Consider the following 20,590-nt stretch of genomic DNA (forward strand, 5'->3'; position numbering starts at 1 on the left):
TGATGGTAAGACCACCTCTGACCAATTCAGTGCAAGAAAAGTATAGTCAGAAATGTCTCTGACTGGTTTGTTTTGTGATAATTAATTTCATCGGGTGATGATGATGGCTGTGTAGCAAGCTCAAAGTGGTTGGTGGTGGTCTTCTGTTTGACTAGTTGAGCAGTATTTCACTTCAGACATAATTCTACCAGTGTCACATTTTTTTATCTCAACTTTCTCACAGACTAACGAACAAGCAGACTTGCTTACTCACTTGGGCACTTGCTCTCATCTCTATATTTTGAGCTTTTCCTTTGTGAACTGTTTTAGGTGCATAGATAATATAATGTAGCAGTGACAAAAAGAATTGTGGGAGGTTTCCACTAATCCTTCATCAAGTAATTTGCTGTTTTTCAGATTGGAGCATACGATCAACAAGTCTGGGAAAAGTCCATTGAGCAAACAGAGATTAAGGTAAGAATAACATCCTGATAAAATGTTCTCTTCTTCCTAATCTCTCAAAGCCCTGATGAATTGTAAGGTCAGACTGGATGGCATTCCTGATTGTGACAATGTGGTTTGGGTATTCTTCAAAATCTTTCAGTAGAGTGTGTAAAGGCAGACAAGGCCAACCTTGTCAATCCATTGGGCAGTAGGAGCTAGTGCCTACTGATGGAGACAGAAGAGGCTGCAGATGCTAGAATCTGGAGGGACTCAGTGGGTCATGCAGCATCAATGGAGGGAAATGGACAGTCAACATTCTGGGTACCCGTAGATCCTGTCTGATCTGCTGAATTCCTCCAGTACGTTGTGTATTTCCTAATGCTGATTGCAGTGTACAAAACAGAGTCAGGACAGATAATGTTAAGAAATTAGTTGAAGCTGAGTGATAATTTGTTCCAGGTTGCAGAAACCGTGTCCATGGATTTTAAATAAAATCAGTAACATTAACAATGAGACTTTGATTGGCCAATGGTCATCTACTTGCACTAATTTGACCTCTCTGGTAAGTGCAAACTTGTAGTTTTGCAGATCAGCTGCTCTGATTCTGAATGCAAAGCCTTGCACAAGACCTGCTCAAGGTCTAGGACTTCAGTATTTGCATGCAAATCACAAAATTGATGGCAACTGTGTGGAGAAGTGTCAGCAGTTCTCTGCAATATCTGGCAAGAGTCCTCCTGCTTTCAGTGTATGAGTAACAGATAGCTTAATGGGCTGAGAACAAATCAGTTAAGTGTATGTCATGGATATTGTGTGTTTGGTTAAGCAAATGTTGTCAACACAGCTTCAAGTATGACCTAATTAAAAATGCAGCATCCTGTTTACCTTTGGCCACCTCATCCTGACCCAGATGATCAGTAAAACCTGTTGGCTTTGAGTTTGCATGTATTGAACCTGTGTGCCTTGCTGGTTAGTGGTCCAAGATGTTTAGATTGTGGGTCATTATACACAAGTTACCATCTTCTAGCCATTGATGTGGCCACTGCATGTGTGGCAGATGGAGGGAATGTCTGCTGCACAAGTATAATAACCTGAGATAAATCTCATTCTCCTTTTCCCCCTGTGTACATTGAGCTATGTGATGCCAAGTTTGGCAGCACAATTTTAACATTCCTCATTTTATTTTGTTATCTCCCCTAATCACTTGCAGTGCTGCGGCCCTCTAGGAGAGAGGTTCCCAACCTTTTGTATGTCATTGATCAATACCATTAAACAAGAGACCCGCAGAGTCCAGGTTAGGAACACTTGCTCTAGGATCTATATTTTTCACCCTGATTCCAGTTGATGAGCAAGCCTGTTTCTAGTCACTCCACCAATGGTTACTACATCTTTAGGTGTTGAGACTGTGAATTCCCTCATTGTCTCAAAATCTCTCTCCACATTGTTCCTTTAAAGTGGAATCATTGATAACATTTTTTTGTCATTCCAAACTTTTCATGTTTCTTGGGTATACTATTTTGCATGAAATTCCGCAGCGAGCACTACAAAGAGTGTTCTCCAGTCTGAATTCCATTTGGAGCATAGCGTTTGATAAGCAAAGGATTGCAGTTGCTGTTACTCTGAAATAAAAACACTCAGCAGACCAGGCAGGATCTGTAGAGAGACAGTATTAAATTTAACATTTTGGGAGCCAATAACTTTTCATTTTGAGTTATTTCATTGGAGTAAAGATTTATTTGAATTGTAGTTAGTAAACTTAGTTAATTGTTAGCGGTGAATCTTTTCTACATCTGATATTTTTGTGTAATTGTCATTTCTGTGGAAATATGCAAAATATATTTACTGTAATTCAGTTTTTTTCTATTATTGCATTGTACTGCTGCAAAATTAATAAATTTCAGGACACATGCCAGTGATATTAAAAACTGTAGGAATTTATGTTATGGACTGACAGGTATGAGTGAATACTGCAAACAAAATTTAACTGTTGTTTCCTGATTGATTCAGTCTGAGTAGCTGGCAATCTCCATTTTGGCACACCAAGGGCTCAGTGTAATTGCAACATGCAAAGCACAGCCTCCTGCAGTCCTATCGCTATCGTAGAAGCAATTAACCTTCTGAAGTTGAATAGAATTGTTTGCTTAATTGCCAGGGCCTGCGAAGTAAACCAAAGAAGACTGGCCGAATAAAGTCTGATCTGATTGATGTGGACCTTGTAAGGGGTGAGACTGGCAAGAATATTTATTCCTATTTTAAGTCTCTGTCTCATGAACTAGATAGGTAAATTCAAATACAACCATGCAGTTGGTGAATTCAAATTTAGCTAATAAAATAAACAGTGGCAATACTGTAAAACAATTGTATTTTCCAAAAAAGGTGACTCAGTAATGTTGTTTACTAAAGGAATCTTATCCTCCTGATTTTCCAAACCCATAATTTAATTCTTAACTCTTAACTGCCCTCAGAAATGGCCCAGTTGTGTCGAACAGCTGTATGCAGTGATTTGTAATCCAGCATTTTGAAAGTACCTTTGAAATCAGATTGCCCATTTGAGGTGTTCAGTTTTTCCATCTGTTGAAATGTTTTCTATTGATCTCTCTGAGAGTTGATACATTCTCTGTTCATTATTTAGGATCAACTTTTGTCAAAGCTAAGCCCGAAAGTCCATGGACTGCTTTAACACGGAAAGGCATAGTACGGGTGTTGTTCTTTCCATTTTTCTGCCATTGGTGGATCCAGGTAACCTCACTGGGCATCTTCGCATGGCTTCTGCTTCTCTACATCTTAGAAGGTGGGTTCCCTGAACACTTTTCAACACATGCCCTGTGCAATTTTGTTTACACCTTTGTATAAAGCGGATCATCCATTGTCTATATTGTTTTTTTATTTCAAGTGATAGCAATCGGCTTATATTTGCTGGTTCCAGTGTTGTACGTCAGTGAAATTGTCAGCCCCATGGTTCTGATGCTGCTGCTGGGGACGGTTCACTGCCAGATAGTCTCAACCCAGAGGCAAACGCAGTCACCCACAAATGGAGGGAAGCGCAAGAGGTGAGAATTTTGATGACAGTAAACAAATTTGTTTGTCATCAAACAATGCATTGGAAAATGAACATACACAGACTGTCCTGTAATGCCCAAATTTAATATATTTAAAATCATTAATATTTACATATTTTTGTCAGTTTCAAGTCAGTATAAGAATTTGGAAATACAATTCTGCACGCCACAGTTCCCAAGGAGCTGTTGGATTGTGCAGCCAGAGAGAGGGTGTTTAAAAGAAGCAAGCGGGACAGGCGGGACATTCTGTCTGCCACTGTTCCCAATTGTGCATAATTAGGCATTTGACAATGGCCAATAAAAAGAAGTTAAGTTTAAGCAGAGCCAGTGGGTCTGGGCCAGTGTTAAGAGTGGGCAGTTCAGGCCTTTGCTCATAGAGGCTCTACCAAGGAGAGGCAAAGACTGTAAGTGGACTTTTCCATTTAATTTTTCTTCCTTCCTTTTGACACAGTTAGAGCAATAGGGATGCCAGGCAGCATAGTGGAATGCTCCTCTTGCAGGATGTGGGAAGGCAAGGAGAACTCCAGTATCCCTGACAACTACACTTACAAGAAGTGCATCCAGCTGCAGCTTCTTCCAGACCATGTTTAGGAATTGGAGCTGGAACTGAGTAAACTCCAGATCATTTGGGAGGCTGAGGAATTGATTGACAGGACCTATATTCAGCATATAGAGGCCCAACTAGAGAGAGTGTGATACTAGATCTCCTATTCGGGAATGAGATAGGGCAAATGATGGAGGTTTGTGTAGGAGAACACTTTGCATCTAGTGATCATAATGCCACTAGTTTCAAGCTAACTATGGAGAAAGATAGGTCTGGTCCTTGGGTTGAGATTCTAAATTGGAGAACAGCTAATTTGGATAGTATCAGAAAGGGTCTGACAAGTGTGGATTGGGACAGGTTGTTTTCTGGCAATGGCAAGAAAGGCTCTAAGAATAAGCAAGGAAATTATAGGTCATTGAGCCTGACATCAGTAGTGGGTAATTTGGAAGGTATTCTAAGGGACCAGATATATAAGTATTTGGATTGACAGTACTAATCAGGGATAGTCGACATGGCTTTGTGCGTGGTAGGTCATGTCTGACCAGTCTTGTAGAGTTTTTCAAAAAGTTCCCAGGAAAGTTGATGAAGGCAAGGCAGTGCAGGTCTTCTACATGGACGTTAGCAAGGCCTTTGACAAGGTCCTGCAAGGGAGGTTGGTCAAGAAGGTTCATTTGGTTGGCATTGGAGATGAGGTAGTAAATTGGATTGGATATTGGTTTGCGGGGGAAGCGAGAGAGTAATAGTAGATGGTTGCTTCTCTGACTGGAGGCTTGTCACTAGTGGTGTGCCACAGGGATCAAAGCTGGATCCGTTTTTGTTTGTCATCTGTATCAACAATCTGGATGATGATGTGTTAAACTGGATCAGCAAATATGTGGAAGACATCAAGATTGCGGGTGTAGTGGACAGTAAGGAAGATTATCAAAGCTTGCAGGGGAATCTGGACCAGCAGGAAAAATGAGCTGAAAAATGGCTGATAGAATTCAATGCAGACAAGTGTGAGGTGTTGCACTTTGGGAAGACAAACAAGGGTTGGACTTAACATAGTAAGTGGTAGGTCACTGTGCAGTATAGTAGAACAGAGGAATCTGGGAATATAGATCCATAATTCCTTGAAAATTGTGTCACTGGGTAGATAGGATTGTAAAGAGAGATTTGGCATATTGGCCTTAATAAATCAATGTATTGAGTACAGGAAATGGGATGTTATATTGAAGTTGTATAAGATATGGTGAGACCTAATTTTGAGTATTGCGTGTAGGTTTGGTTACCTACCTACAGGAAAGATGTCAATAAGATTGAAAGTGTGCAGGGAAAATCTGCAAGGATATTGCCAGGACATGAGTTATAGGGAAAGGTTGAATAGAATAGGACTTTATTCCGTAGAGCGTAGAAGAATGAGGTATACAGAATTACGAGGGGTATAGATAAAGTAAATGCAAACAGATTTTTTTTCTACTAGGTTGGGTGACACTAAAATTAGAGGTCATAGGTTAAGGGTGAAATGTTTAAGGGGAACCTGAGAGAAACTTGGTCACTGAGAGGGTGGTGTGAATGTGGAACGAGGTATCGGCAGAAATGGTGGATGTGGTTTCAGTTTCAGCGTTTAAGAAAAATTTAGGTAGGTACATAGATGGGAGGGGTATGGAGGACTATGGTCCTGATGTGGGTTAATGGTACCAGCCAAATTAATAGTTTGGCATGAACTAGATGGGCTGAAAGACCAAGTAAAATGGATAGCTTTACGATGGAGTCAGAATTGTGATGAGTTCAGTGATCCACACAGTCTAACTTGGACTCTTGCAAAAGCATCGGGATCCTTGGTTTTACAAAATGTATAAGCTGCAAAAGCAAGGAAGTAATACGAAAACCTTTCTAAATTTATTGCTAGGGCTCAGTGGAAGATTTGTTCAAATCTGAAAACTAAACTTTAAGAAGTTTTAAAGAAATACCAGGTTGAGGAACTAATAATGTAAAGGCCAATAATGTTATCCTTGAAACCGAAGGAATATTTAATTGAGATGCTCAGATCTCTGAGAAAGAAACGACAGAAACTGTTTCCAATGGCAGGAGATTGGAAACCAAAAGACTCAATACGGATATAACCATCTAACAATTACAGCACGGAAACAGGCCATCTCGGCCCTTCTAGTCCGTGCAGAACGCTTACTGTCACCTAGTTCCACCGACCTTCACTCAGCCCATAACCCTCCATTCCTTTCCTGTCCATATAGCTATCCAATTTAACTTTAATTGACAATATCAAACCCGCCTCTACCACTTCTGCACGAAGCTCGTTCCACACAGCTACCACTCTCTGAGTAAAGAAGTTCCCCCTCATGTTACCCCTAAACTTTTGCCCCCAACTCTCAACTCATGTCCTCTTGTTTGAATCTCCCCTACTCTCAATGGGAAAAAGCCTATCCACATCAACTCTATCTATCCCCCTCATAATTTTAAATACTTCTATTAAGTACCCCCTCAACCTTCTACGCTCCAATGAATAAGGACCCAACTTGTTCAACCTTTCTCTGTAACTTAGGTGCTGAAATCCAGGTAACATTCTAATAAATCTTGTCTGTACTCTCTCTATTTTGTTAACATCTTTCCTATAATTCGGTGACCAAAACTGTACACAATACTCCAAATTTGACCTTATCAATGCCTTGTACAACTTTAACACTACATCCCAACTCCTATACTCAGTGCTCTGATTTATAAAGGACAGCATACCAAAAGCTTTCTTCACCACCCTATCCACATGAGATTCCACCTTCAGGGAGCTAGGCATCATTATTCCTAGATCCCTCTATTCTACTGCATTCTTCAATGCCCTACCATTTACCATGTATGTCCTATTTTGATTAGTCCTACCAAAATGTAGCACCTCACATTTATCAGCTTTAAACTCCATCTGCCATCTTTCAGCCCACTCTTCTAACTGGCCTAAATCTTTCTGCAAGCTTTGAAAACCTACTTCATAATCCACAACATCACCTATCTTGGTATCATCTGCATATTTACTAATCCAATTTACCACCCCATCATCCAGATCATTAATGTATATGACAAACAACATTGGACCCATTACAGATCCCTGAGGCACACCACTAGTCACCGGCCTCCAATCTGACAAACAGTTATCCACCACTACTCTCTGGCGTCTCCCATCCAGCCACTGCTGAATCCATTTTACTTCTTCAATATTAATGCCTAACGATTGAACCTTCCTAACTAACCTTCTGTGTGGAACCTTGTCAAAGGCCTTACTGGTCCATATAGACAACATCTACCGCTTTATCCTTGTCAACTTTCCTAGTAACCTCTTCAGAAAATTCAATAAGATTTGTCAAACGTGACCTTCCACGCACAAATCCATGTTGACTGTTCCTAATCAGACCCTGTCTATCCAGATAATTATATATACCATAAATAAAAATACTTTCCATCGATTTACCCACCACTAACGTCAAACTCACAGGTCGATAATTGCTAGGTTTACTCTTAGAATCCTTTTTAAACAATGGAACAACATGAGCAATATGCCAATCCTCCGGCACCATTCCCGTTTCTAATGACATTTGAAATATTTCTGTCAGAGCCCCTGCTATTTCTACACTAACTTTCCTCAAGGTCCTAGGGAATATCCTGTCAGGACCTGGAGACTTATCCACTTTTATATTCCTTAAAAGCACCAGTACTTCCTCTTCTTTAATCATCATAGTTTCCATAACTTCTTTACCTGTTTCCCTTACCTTACACAATTCAATATCCTTCTCCTTAGTGAATACTGAAGAAAAGAAATTGTTCAAAATCTCCCCCATCTCTTTTGGTTCCACACATAGCTGTCCACTCTGATTCTCTAAGGGAGCAATTTTATCCCTCACTGTCCTTTTGCTATTAATATAACTGTAGAAACCCTTTGGATTTATTTTCACCTTGCCAAAGCAACCTCGTATCTTTTAGCTTTTCTAATTTCTTTCTTAAGATTCTTTATATTCCTTGAGCACCTCATTTACTCCACGCTGCCTATAGTTATTGTAGATATCTCTCTGTTTCCGAACCAAGTTTTCAATATCCCTTGAAAACCATGGCTCTCTCAAACTTTTAACCTTTCCTTTCAACCTAACAGGAACATAAAGATTCTGTACTCTCAAAATTTCACCTTTAAATGACCTCCATTTCTCTCTTACATCCTTCCCATAAAACAGTTTGTCCCAATCCACTCCTAAATCCTTTTGCATCTCCTCAAAGTCAGCCTTTCTCTAATCGAAAATCTCAACCTTGAGTCCAGACCTATCCTTCTCCATAATTATATTGAAACTAATGGCATTGTGATCACTGGACCCAAAGTGCTCCCCAACACATACCTCCGTCACCTGACCTATCTCATTCCCTAACAGGAGATCCAACACTGCCCCTTCTCTAGTTGGTACCTCTATGTATTGCTGCAAAACACTATCCTGCACACATTTTACAAAACTGTAAATTTTCCAGCCCTCTTACAGTATGGGCTTCCCAGTCTATGTGTGGAAAATTAAAATCTCCCACAATCACAACCTTGTGCTTACTACAAATATCTGCATTCTCCTTACAAATTTGCTCCTCCACTTCTTGCTCCCCATTAGGTGGTCTATAATACACCCCTATACGTGTTACTACACCTTTCCCATTCCTCAATTCCACCCAAATAGCCTCCCTAGACGAGCCCTCTAATCTATCCTGCCAGAGCACCACTGCAATATTTTCTTTGACAAGCAATACAACACCTCCCCCTCTTGTCTCTCCGATTCTATCACACCTGAAGCAACGAAATCCAGGAATATTGCCAATCACACCCTTCCTGCAACCATGTTTCACTAATAGCTACAACATCATACTTCCAGGTATCAATCCATGCTGTAAGCTCATCCACCTTTCTTACAATGCTCCTAGCTTTAAAATAAATGCATTTAAGAAATTTTCCACCTCTTACTCTCTGTTTATCACTAACGGTGCAAACAACTTTATTATTTTCTTTTTCTTCCTTCTCCCCTACATCTGTTCCTACACTCTGGTTGCCCTCTCCCCTTGTATCTAATTTAAATCCACGGGAGCCTCTTTGGCAAACCTACCTGCAAGAATATTTGTTCCCCTCCAGTTCAGATGTAAACCGTCCTGCCGGAACAGGTCCCACCTTCCCTGGAAAGCTGCCCAATTATCTATAAATCTGAAGCCCTCCCTCTTGCACCATGTCTTCAGCCACCTGTTGATTTGTGCTATCTTACTTTTTCTAAACCCGCCTGCACATGACATTGGTAGTAATCCTGAGATTGCTATCCTGGAGGTCCTGTCCTTTAACTTGGCACCTAACTCCCTAAACTCACCTGGCAAAAGAGGGTTTTTAAACAGGGTGAAATTTTAAGTTAGTGCATGCTGTATAGGAAATGGATAGAATTTAGCAATGGGAGCTTGGCCAAATTGGGCTTTTCTTCTTTGCAAATTACAGGGTTGAACAGGGTGTGGGGCTAATTGGATAAGTTGAGAGCTGTAAGAGAAATGGAAGTCTAACAATCTCATTTATCAAAGTTAATGTGGAATAAATTTGACATGAACATTTTTCAGGACGAGGTTCAGTAATTGTGATGCATTCTGATCAAGAAATCATTCACTTTGAACTCTCTTCTAATCCACCCAGTAATGCATTTCAGTATTCACTTTGCCCTTTTCTTTAAAGACTTGATAGTTTAGTATGTTGTCTTAAAATAATAAGACTAGAAGTTCATCATGAGCATTCCTTATCTTAGATCCTAACTATTATGTCCTTTTCCATGGACCTCTGGTACTGTTTTAGTCCCAAGAATTTATGAGTTTACTGAAATGTGTTTACTTTTGTTCTCAGAACTACGCAATCGAGACATTTATCTAGAAAGATTGGGCGCTGCACTACGATTCCTGTGTCCAACAATGGGAGAGTAAGTCTGTAGTCCATGCCTATCAAGATTGATCCATAAATTTTGAAGACCAATAGGAACAAGAGGATATTCAGTTGTTTGAACGCATGCTTTGGCTCAGTCATGGCTGACTTGTACTTCAACCTAGTTTATACAATTTTATTCCAGATGCATTTGTTTGCAGATGAATTAATCTGTGGTTAAGGCTTTAGAATTTAACTATTGTTTAATTGATGATTTAGAAACATAGAAATCTACAGCACATTACAGGCCCTTCAGCCCACAATGTTTTGCCGACCATGTAACCTACTCTAGCGACTGCCTAGAATTTCCCTACCGCATAACCCTCTATTTTTCTAAACTCAATGTGCCTATCTGAGAGTCTCTTGTATCCACCTCTACCGCCTTTGCTGGCAGTGCATTTCATGCACCCACCACGCTCTGTATGAAAAACATACCTTTGACTTACCCCTTGTACCTACTTCCAAGCACCATAAAACTATGCAACACACATCAAAGTTGCTGGTGAATGCAGCAGGCCAAGCAGCATCTGTAGGAAGAGGTGCAGTCGACGTTTCAGGCTGAGACCCTTCGTCAGGACTAACTGAAGGAAGAGTGAGTAAGGGATTTGAAAGTTAGAGGAGGAGGGGGAGATCCAAAATGAGAGGAGAAGACAGGAGGGGGAGGGATGGAGCCAAGAGCTGGACAGGTGATAGGCAAAAGGGGATACGAGAGGATCATGGGACAGGAGGTCCGGGAAGAAAGATGGGGGCGGGGGACCCAGAGGATGGGCAAGAGGTATATTCAGAGGGACAGAGGGAGAAAAAGGAGAGTGAGAGAAAGAATGTGTGTATAAAAATAAGTAACAGATGGGGTACGAGGGGGAGGTGGGGCATTAGCGGAAGTTAGAGAAGTCGATGTTCATGCCATCAGGTTGGAGGCTACCCAGACGGAATATAAGGTGTTGTTCCTCCAACCTGAGTGTGGCTTCATCTTTACGCTAAGGCCCCACCTTCCCCTCGTACCCCATCTGTTACTTATTTTTATGCACACATTCTTTCTCTCACTCTCCTTTTTCTCCCTCTGTCCCTCTGAATATACCTCTTGCCCATCCTCTGGGTCCCCCCCCCCCCCGGTCTTTCTTCCCAGACCTCCTGTCCCATGGTCCTCTCGTATCCCCTTTTGCCTATCACCTGTCCAGCTCTTGGCTCCATCCCTCCCCCTCCTGTCTTCTCCTCTCATTTTGGATCTCCCCCTCCCCCTCCAACTTTCAAATCCCTTACTCACTCTTCCTTCAGTTAGTCCTGACGAAGGGTCTCGGCCTGAAACGTCGACTGCACCTCTTCCTACAGATGCTGCTTGGCCTGCTGCATTCACCAGCAACTTTGATGTGCGTTGCTTGAATTTCCAGCATCTACAGAATTCCTGTTGTTTGTGACCATAAAACTATGCCCCCTTGTGGTTTAGCCATTTCAACCCTGGGAAAAAGCCTCTGGCTAACTGCACAATCAATGCCTCTCATCACCTTATACATCTCTATCAGGTCACCCCTCATCTGCTCCAAGGAGAAAAGGCCATGTTCGCTGAACCTATTCTCATAAGGTACGCCATCCAATCCAGGCAACATCATGGTACATCTCCTCTGCACTCTCTCTATAGTATCCACATCCTTCCTGTAATGAGGTGACCAGAACTGAACACAGTACTCCCAAGTGGGGTCTTAACTATGGCCTTCTATAGCTGTATATAATCATTTTGTGATCCTGATCGGATTGTGAGAATGAGGCAAGTGTGCATGTGTGTACGTAACGTTTTGAAAGTAATCTGTAGATTGATAATGAGCTACCTTCTCTCGTAATTACAGAGAAGGGTTATAAAATAAATTTCAGCTCCTGGTAGAGCTTAGCTCCTAACCTGACTTCTTTACCTGACGCTGTACTCTAAAGTCCACACAGGGGATATAGCTGGTTTTGAAATTCTGTGTCTGGTTCTCAGGATGCTCAGCACCGAGCTGCAAATCGAGGTTCAGAGGATAATTCCAGTGAGGAAACGGAAAGCCAAGCACGGCATTTGCTAAGCCAGCAGAAAGTGAAGGGGACATTAACAATGTTACGATTCCGAAGAAGTGCACAGGTCAAAGCAGCTGCAGTTTCTGAGGTAGTTTGCAGTGTGTGTTATATTTTATATATATATATATATATATATATATATATATATATATATATATCTCTCTTCATCTCTCTCTCTCCTCTCTCTCTCTCTCCTCTCTCTCTCTCTCTGTCTCTCTCTCTCTCTCTCTCTCTCTCATGTTTTCCCTCGTGACAGAAAATCCACATCTCCACAAATATTTTTAATTCACACCACCCACACTCAATTTAATTACAAACTGCAAATGCCATTAGGCGAGTATTTGGAGCAGCTTGCAGCAGGTCTGGCCTTTGTTACTGCAATCACTTCCTGTTTTATTTACAGGGCAGAGAGAGAATCCCAAGGTGGGAGATTCCAAAGCGAGACTCTGACAGCTTGCAGGACTCCGAGTTTGAATCGGCAGCCCCAAATCCGGTATGACACTGCATCAATGAGAATCAGAATCGGGTTTATTATCACTGACACATGCTGTTCTGTGGCAGCAGAAGAGTGCAAAGATATTAAAATCTATATGTTACAAAAATGGGGGGGGGGGGGGGAGTGCAAAAATATAATGAAGGGAAGGAGCTGTTCCTTAATCACTGAGTATGGGTCTTCAGGGTTGTGTAGGTTCTTAGTGATGGTTGCCACTTTTTTGAAGATGCCCTAGATGGTAGAAGGGTTGTGCCCATGATGGACTAACTGAACGTATATCCCCTGCAGCCTCTTGTGATTATGTGCATTGGAGGCTCCATACCAGGCTGTGATGCAACCAGTCACAATGCTCTCCATTGAGTCTCAAACTCTTAACGAAATAGAACTGCTGGCTTGCTTTTTTCATGATTGCATTGATGTGTTGGGCCCAAAGAATATTACAGCACAGTACAGGTCCTTCTGGCCACAGTGTTGTGCTGACCTTTTAACCTACTCTAAAATCAATCTAATCCTACCCTCCTACCCTTCATAGCCCTCCATTTTCTAACATTCATGTGCCTATTTAAGAGTTTCATAAATGTCAGTAATGTATCTGCCTCTACCACCACTCCTGGCACCACTCCTCCTCATACCTACATTTCTGTTTTTTAAAAAGAAACAACGACCTGTGACATTCTCTTCCCCCCCCCCCCCCCCATACCTTCCTCCGTTCACTTTAAAATATGTCCACTTGTATTAGCAATTTCCCCAGGGGAAAAAGCCTCTAGGTTATCCTCTTGATTCTTGCCTCTTATCATTTTGTGCACTTCTATCAAGTTGCTTCTTGTCCTCCGATCCAAAAAGAAGAGCCCTATCTCACTCAGCCTGTGCTCATAAGATACGCCCTTTAGTTCAGGCAGCATTCTGGTAAATCTCCTCTGCACCCTCTAAAGTTTCCACATTACCTAATCAGAACGAAACAGGATACTTCAAGTGTGGTCTAACCACGGTTTTATATAGCTGCAACATTCCTTCACGGGCCTATCAAAGTGTCTGCTATTAGACCAAGATGGGGCTAGCTGACACTGTTGGAGTTTGTCTTTCTCAGTCTATACATTGAAAGAGGGCGGGAGTGAGCATTCTGGAAATTACTCCATGATGGTCTCCCAGAGTCAGTGGGTGAAACCAAGCGGATGGAGTTGGGTGGAGGTGTAGCTTCTGAATAAAAAAATTTGATCAGAAAGGATTTGTAGGAATGATAAGTAGGTTGGAACTCTCCAAAAAAAACAAACTCTTCTGTGAGATGGCCATAATAGAGGCATTTAACATTTGATGAGATAAAATTAGTATTGATTCCTTTCCGAAGATCTGTCAAGAATATGTTGATTACTTGCTTACGTTGGTAAGGTATAAAATGATGAGAGGCATTGATCGTGTGGATAGTCAGAGACTTTTTCCCCAGGGCTGAAATGGCTAACATGAGAGGGCACAATTTTAAGGTGCTTGGAAGTAGGTATAGAGGAGATGTCAGGGGTAAGTTTTTTTACGCAGAGAGTGGTGAGTGCATGGAATGGGCTGCCAGCAACAGTGGTAGAGGCAGGTACGATAGGGTCTTTTAAGAGTCTTTTGGATAGGTACGTGGAGCTTAGAAAACTAGAGGGCCATGGGTAACCCTAGGTAATTTCTAAAGTAAGTACATGTTCAGCACAGCATTGTGGGCCGAAGGGCCTGTATTGAGCTGTAGGTTTTCTATGTTTCTGCTTGCAGTTTACTCAGGAATATGGAAACATAGAATAGAATATGACTGAAAAATCCCCAGGTTGTGGTTGGAATTTGAAACTCTGAGGCAAATGGCTTATTTCACAAGGGGTAACCTGATGATAGCCAAGTTTGATAGGTGAAATTATTCTCATGTGAAGTAGGAGTATCAGAGTTGGCCATACATATTCCATTAAATTTTAAAATTAGATTCCAGTCTAAGATCTTTCTCAATATTCCTTCATTAGATGGCTGATATATGGCTCTTTCAGGGATCTATACAAAACAGAACCATTTTCTTAAACCAAGTCTGCCTTGACCCACCCCAGTACTTCTCAGCATTAGTTTCCTGCTCTTCTCATGCAGAATAGAAAAGGCAGATTCTCTTTGGCTTCTGCTTACCATTAAATCAATACTATGAAAGGCATGTTTTATGTTATTCTTCTCAATCAAGGCAGGATGTTTTTGGACAAATTGATCATGATATTGATTCATATTCAAGAAAAAAGCTCCAACAATCTGTTTAGGATTAAGTTATGGGTAACTGAAAGAGTATCTAGTTCTACTTCTGGTTATTATGCTGAACTGACAATAAATTTGAGCAGTGGTCATATTATATTTTATTTTTCTTCTCTTTTTATTTACAGGATAATTCCTACATGAGCTTCAGCTCCCTGAGCTGCAGTAATTCCCGTCAGGACTCTGAGAGCAGTCGGCATGGGTCAGAGACTGAGGATATGCTATGGGATGATCTCCTAAATGGGCCTCGATGCCATTCCTCCTACAGTAGTGAGAGTGAGTGTGATAGTGTGCAGAGAGTGTCTCTGCAGAAGAAAGAGTCCAAAGATGAACAGGTGGGTGTGGCTATTTTTAACATTTGTTCAAGAGCAACTATAATTTTCACTTCTGTAATTAAAATCAGAAACTGCTGGGAACACTGAGAAGATCAGACAACATTTGAGGAAAGTGACGAATTCTGGTTGAAAATTCTTCAGAACTAGTAAAGTAAGAAAATAATTTGGTTTTTAAGTTGCAGAGGGTGAAGGAGGGATGGATGGGACAAAGGGGATATTTGATGGGGTGAGACCAGGAATACCAAGCTGATCCCAATGTTTATGAATCTGTTTGGTTGATAGATTAATGATGAAACAAAAATAGACATGTTAAAAGAGTAAAATGTTAAAAATGCTCAGGTCAAGGTGCATCTGTGGACAGAGGATAAACTGAGTTGCAGTCCAAGACAGCGGAGGACAAAGCTTAGCACTATGAGAAAGCCAGCAATAACCGATGGAGGTTCGATTCCCACCGCTGTCTGTAAGAGAAGTGTACTTTCTGCCTGTGATTCCATGGACTTCATCTGGGTGCTCCAGTTTCCTCCCACATTTCAAACGTACAGTTAGGGTTAGTGCGTTGTGGCATGCTGTGGTGTGGCTGCCCAGCACAATCCTCGCTGATTTGATTTGATGCAAACAAAGCACTTCACTGTGTGTTTCAATGCACATGCGACAAATAAAGCTAAGCTTTATCTTTAGAAAACTAATATTTGATTAACAGAACTGCCCAGATCTAATACAAACAGGAAAAAAAAGTAAATTTGTGGATGATACCAAGATTGGTGGAGTTGTGGATAGTGTAGAAGATTGGCAAAGGATATATTTATCTGGGTTAAACTCTATCTGCCATTTCTCAGCCCATATCTGCAAATGACCTAGGGGGTTGCACCTCAGTAGGGCAGTTGCAAGGAGACAGTACACTGTAAGGGCAAGCTCCTTAACAGTGTTGCTGAGCAAAGAGATCTTGGGAACCAAGTTCATAGCTCCTTGAAAGCGGCTACACAGGTCATTTAAGGTGGTTAAGAAAGCTTATGGAATGCTTGCTTTTATTAGTTGAAGCATTGAGTTCAAAAGTTAGATTATATTTTAACTTTATAAAACTGTGGTTAGGCCACATCTGGAGTATTGCATACAGTTCTGGTTGTTCTGCTATAGGAAGAATGTTGAGGCTTTGGAGAGGATGCCTGGTTTAGAGGGCATGTGCTATGATGAGAGGCTGGATAAACTTGGGTTGTTTGCTCTGGAGCGTTGGAGACTGATAGAGGCTTACAAGATTATGAGAGGCATAGATGGGATGGACAGAGAATATCTGTTTCCCAGGGTTGAGATGTCTAATGCCAGAGGGCATGCATTGAAGGCGAGGGAGGGTAGGTTCAAGGGGGATGTGAGGGGTAAGTTTTTACTCTGAGTTGTGGATGCCTGGAATGTGCTCCCTGGTATAGTGGTAGAGGCAAATATATGAGAGGCTTTTAAAAGAAGTTGGGATAGACACATGGCTGTATGGAAGATGGAGGGTTATGGACATGATGTAGGTAGGAGGGATTAATGTTTGGGTGTTTTTGATTTCCTTTTTACCTGGTTCAGCACAATATTGTGGGCCGAATAGCCTGTTCCTGTGCTGTGCTGTACTGTTCTATGTTTTTTATCTAAAATTGTTGAATTTGGCATGGAGACGTGAAGGGTCCAATGTGCCCAGATGGTAGATGAGCTGCTGGTCTTCCAGATTAAATTGGACCTTAGTGTAACAATGCAGGAGACTACATACATGTTAAGAGTGGGAAGGAGGATTAAAGTGAAGTCTTGGGGTTCCCTTTGCAGACTGACTGAGGGAGTTCTACAGACCGGTCACCCGATATATGTTTGATTTCTCCAAGGTAAAGAAAATTGTACCACACATACTAAATGCTATTTGCTAGATCAGAAGCAATGCACGTGGATTACTTGAAGGACTGATTGGGTGTCTGATGGTGGGAATCAAAGTAAAAAAGCAGATTTAGTATCTGAAAAAAACATTGGTGAGGAGTTTTCAGAAAGTACTGTGAGTAATAGAGTAATTATTAAAGATTGAAAAGCAGACCAGGAGTTGTGATGGGAATGCTCCCTTTGAAATGCTGAAAGGGGAGGAAATGTGTCTGATGGTGGAATCTTATTGAAGGTGGTGGAAGTTGTGAAGGACGATCCATTGAATGAGAAGGTTTGTGGAATAGAATGTATAGGCTGACATGGATTGAAAATTGGCTGGCTGACAGAAAACAGAGTAGCGATTAATGGGTCCCTTTCGGAACGGCAGGCGGTGACCAGTGGGGTACTGCAGGGTTCAGTGCTGGGACCGTAGCTGTTTACAATATATATTGAAGATTTAGATGAGGGAATTAAAAGTAACATTAGCAAATTTGCCGATGACACAAAGCTGGGTGGCAGTATGAAATGTGAGGAGGGTGTTATGAGAATGCAGGGTGACTTGGACAGGCTGGGTGAGTGGGCAGATGCATGGCAGATGCAGTTTAATGTGGATAAATGTGAGGTTATCCACTTTGGTGGTAAGAACAGGAAGGCAAATTATTATCTAAATGGAGTCAAGTTAGGAAAAGGGGAAGCACAACGAGATCTAGGTGTTCTTGTACATCAGTCACTGAAAGCAAGCCTGCAAGTACAGCAGACTGTGAAGAAAGCTTAATGGCATGCTGGCCTTCATAACAAGGGGAGTTGAGTATAAGAGCAAAGAGGTCCTTCTGCGGTTGTACAGGGCCCTGGTGAGACCACACTTGGAGTACTGTGTGCAGTTTTGATCTCCAAATTTGAGGAAGGACATTCTTGGTATTGAGGGAGTGCAGCGTAGGTTCACAAGGTTAATTCTCGGGATGGCGGGACTGTCATATGTTGAAAGATTGGAGCGACTGAGCTTGTATACTCTGGAATTTAGAAGGCTGAGAGGGGATCTTATTGAAGCATAAGATTATTAAGGGATTGGACACGCTGGAGGCAGGAAGCAGGTTCCCACTGATGGGTGAGTCCAGAACCAGAGGCCACTGTTTAAGAATAAGGCGTAGGCCATTTAGAACGGAGTTGAGGAAAAACTTTTTCACCCAGAGAGTGGTGGATGTATGGAATGCTCTGCCTCAGAAGGCTGTGGAGGCCAAGTCTCTGGATGCTTTCAAGAAAGAGATGGATAGAGCTCTTAAAGATAACGGAATCATAGGTTATGGGGATAAGGCAAGAACTGGATGCAGATTGTGGATGATCAGCCATGATCACAGTGAATGGTGGTGCTGGCTCAAAGGGCCAAATGGCCTACTCCTGCACCTATTGTAAGAACTCTCATCCTACAACGATATCTTCATGGGTAATCCAACCTCTTCAAAAATATTTAAAGTAATCTCCACTAATACCCATCAGGTATGAGAAAGGGATTGAGAGCTTAAACTGGAATACATAGAAACCACTGCTTTGTTCGGTACTCTGGAGATGTTTAACTTAAATGCATTGTCTAGAAGACACCGGCAGAGAATTCTCCTGAATGTCCAAACTTGTCAGACGCTAGGTACCGTTGGGTGTGTGCATGAATGAGTGACCACCCAACATTTTCACCCAAGTGTACATTCTCAGAATTGTTGTTATGTCATCCCTGCTGAGCTATGAGTTCCTTCCAGAAAGAAAATAAGCATTTCTGCTTGTAGTATCAATGGGTCTGACTTGTAATAGTTTCTTGTATGGCTGCAGTATTAAATCCTCACTCTCATTTTTAAGCCCTTCCCTGCCCTTACCCCCTCCTTCTCTCAAACATCCACAATCCTACAGACCTGAGCTTTTGGCTTTCCTCGTTTAAGGGATGATTTTGCTAGATTTCAGTCACTGGTGGTTTATAATTTGAAATTAAACTTTATTTGCTTTGTAATTTCAGAACCACCTGCACTGGTTGTACAGCAGCAGCCAGAGTTCGGACAGAGTCAGCGCCATTATATGGGAAGGAAATGAATGCAAAAAATTTGATATGTCTGTACTGGAGATCAGTGGAATGATCATGAAGCGGGTATGTTTGTGGAGAAAGTATGCAGAATGTTGATTGTGACTTGGGAGTCTTCATTTCTCTCTGGGACTGACATGAGACAGTGAATTATAGGATAGTTGTGAATGGGAAAGATTCCTGAACAAGGTGTCTCTGTTTTTGTGTGGCATGTCAAAAATGCTGTGGAAGGTTTGGGATTGATGTGGGGTTACTGTGGTGCAAAGGGCTGTGTAGATAGGGTGCTGATAAAGATGGGATAGCTTAGATTAATTGGGAGTTGAGATACTTTGGCTAAACTATATACTTTTGAGGGACCTTGATGTATATTATATTTACTGAATGCTATTCTTTCTGTCTGGAGTCCAGTGATTTTCAGTACCCTATTTATATTTTATACATTCTACCAACAGGCGAATACGTTTGAGCAGCATAATGGTTACCGGATCCTGGGATATGTGGTGACGGCTGTCCTCACCTTGCTACCTTTTGCATTTCGTCTTTTCCAACAGAAGAACCTGGACCAGTTAGCTTCCTCCTCTCTCTCTGAGTTACTGACAATCAGTTGTGGTGGGAAGCCTGATGGGCCTCTTGTTGTCTTAATGCTGATTAACATTTTGGAGCGGTTCTGTCTGATGTGGATGTTTTTCTTCATTCTTTGTGTGGCAGAGAGAACATATAAGCAGGTGAGCAACAGTGGAGTTTCACTTACCTATTGGCCTAATTCCATGCCAGAACATCATACAACTTTCCCCTTACTCTATTCATTCACTAAAATTCTCACCCATCCTGTTATCTCCAGACTGCTGATTGTTCAGGCTAAACAAGTATTATCCTGGCTGGCTTCCTGTTTTCTGTTGTCTGAAAATGTTGCCCATATTTCATTCAAGTACCATTCTCTCCTCTTCTATGGTTTCACTGACCTACAGTGCTTCCCCTTTTGGCAATGCTTCTCTTGAGTATTTTCATCCTCGTTTTCTAATCCTTTTACCTCTGTAACCTGATTCCGACGATCATTTTGGGCAAGTTGATACCCTGTAATTTAAATTGCTCTACCATTGTCCATTGACTGTTATCTCTGGAAGTGCCAAACAAAAGTTGTGCACTTGTGATCATTTCCTCATAACTCATCTCCTTTTGTAGAGACAGGTTACTAGGTCTTGTTTGATAGTACTCATAAGAAAGTTTTATTGTGTACCTAAATGAATGCACGTTGTAACATTAGTATCTGTTCCTTGGTCCAAATGTCTGTTGTGTAAAATCCTTTCTAATAGATCCTAACAAGATGTGTGTACATTATCAAGCATCACACTGAATGTAATTATGTTTGTCTCTTTAAAATTTGAGATTCTGGTCTTTCTTTTTTCACTGCCTTTCTGCCTCTCCCTCAATTGCTCCACCCAGCTTTCCAACATCTTTGTGGTTGCTACTACCACAAACAATATGTCAATTTTTCATCAATTAGATTTGCCATTGCAATTCTAATCATTGAAATGTCC

At 41.5% G+C, this 20,590-nt stretch overlaps 1 protein-coding gene across 1 annotated transcript in view; it reads left to right on the forward strand.

The window, feature by feature from the left end:
• Positions 1–20,590, forward strand: part of phtf1 (putative homeodomain transcription factor 1) — a 29,329-nt gene that overhangs the window by 1,635 nt on the left and 7,104 nt on the right. Inside the window, exons 3-12 of the mRNA XM_072278711.1 lie at positions 397–453; positions 2,573–2,642; positions 3,053–3,211; positions 3,314–3,470; positions 9,905–9,977; positions 11,952–12,113; positions 12,429–12,518; positions 14,903–15,109; positions 18,990–19,118; positions 19,505–19,777. Of these exons, the coding sequence (XP_072134812.1) occupies positions 397–453; positions 2,573–2,642; positions 3,053–3,211; positions 3,314–3,470; positions 9,905–9,977; positions 11,952–12,113; positions 12,429–12,518; positions 14,903–15,109; positions 18,990–19,118; positions 19,505–19,777 (1,377 nt within the window). The remainder of the gene's footprint in view (positions 1–396; positions 454–2,572; positions 2,643–3,052; positions 3,212–3,313; positions 3,471–9,904; positions 9,978–11,951; positions 12,114–12,428; positions 12,519–14,902; positions 15,110–18,989; positions 19,119–19,504; positions 19,778–20,590) is intronic.

The sequence above is a fragment of the Mobula birostris genome, chromosome 14, assembly GCF_030028105.1.
Source record: "Mobula birostris isolate sMobBir1 chromosome 14, sMobBir1.hap1, whole genome shotgun sequence".
Classification (NCBI taxonomy): Eukaryota; Metazoa; Chordata; class Chondrichthyes; order Myliobatiformes; family Myliobatidae; genus Mobula; species Mobula birostris.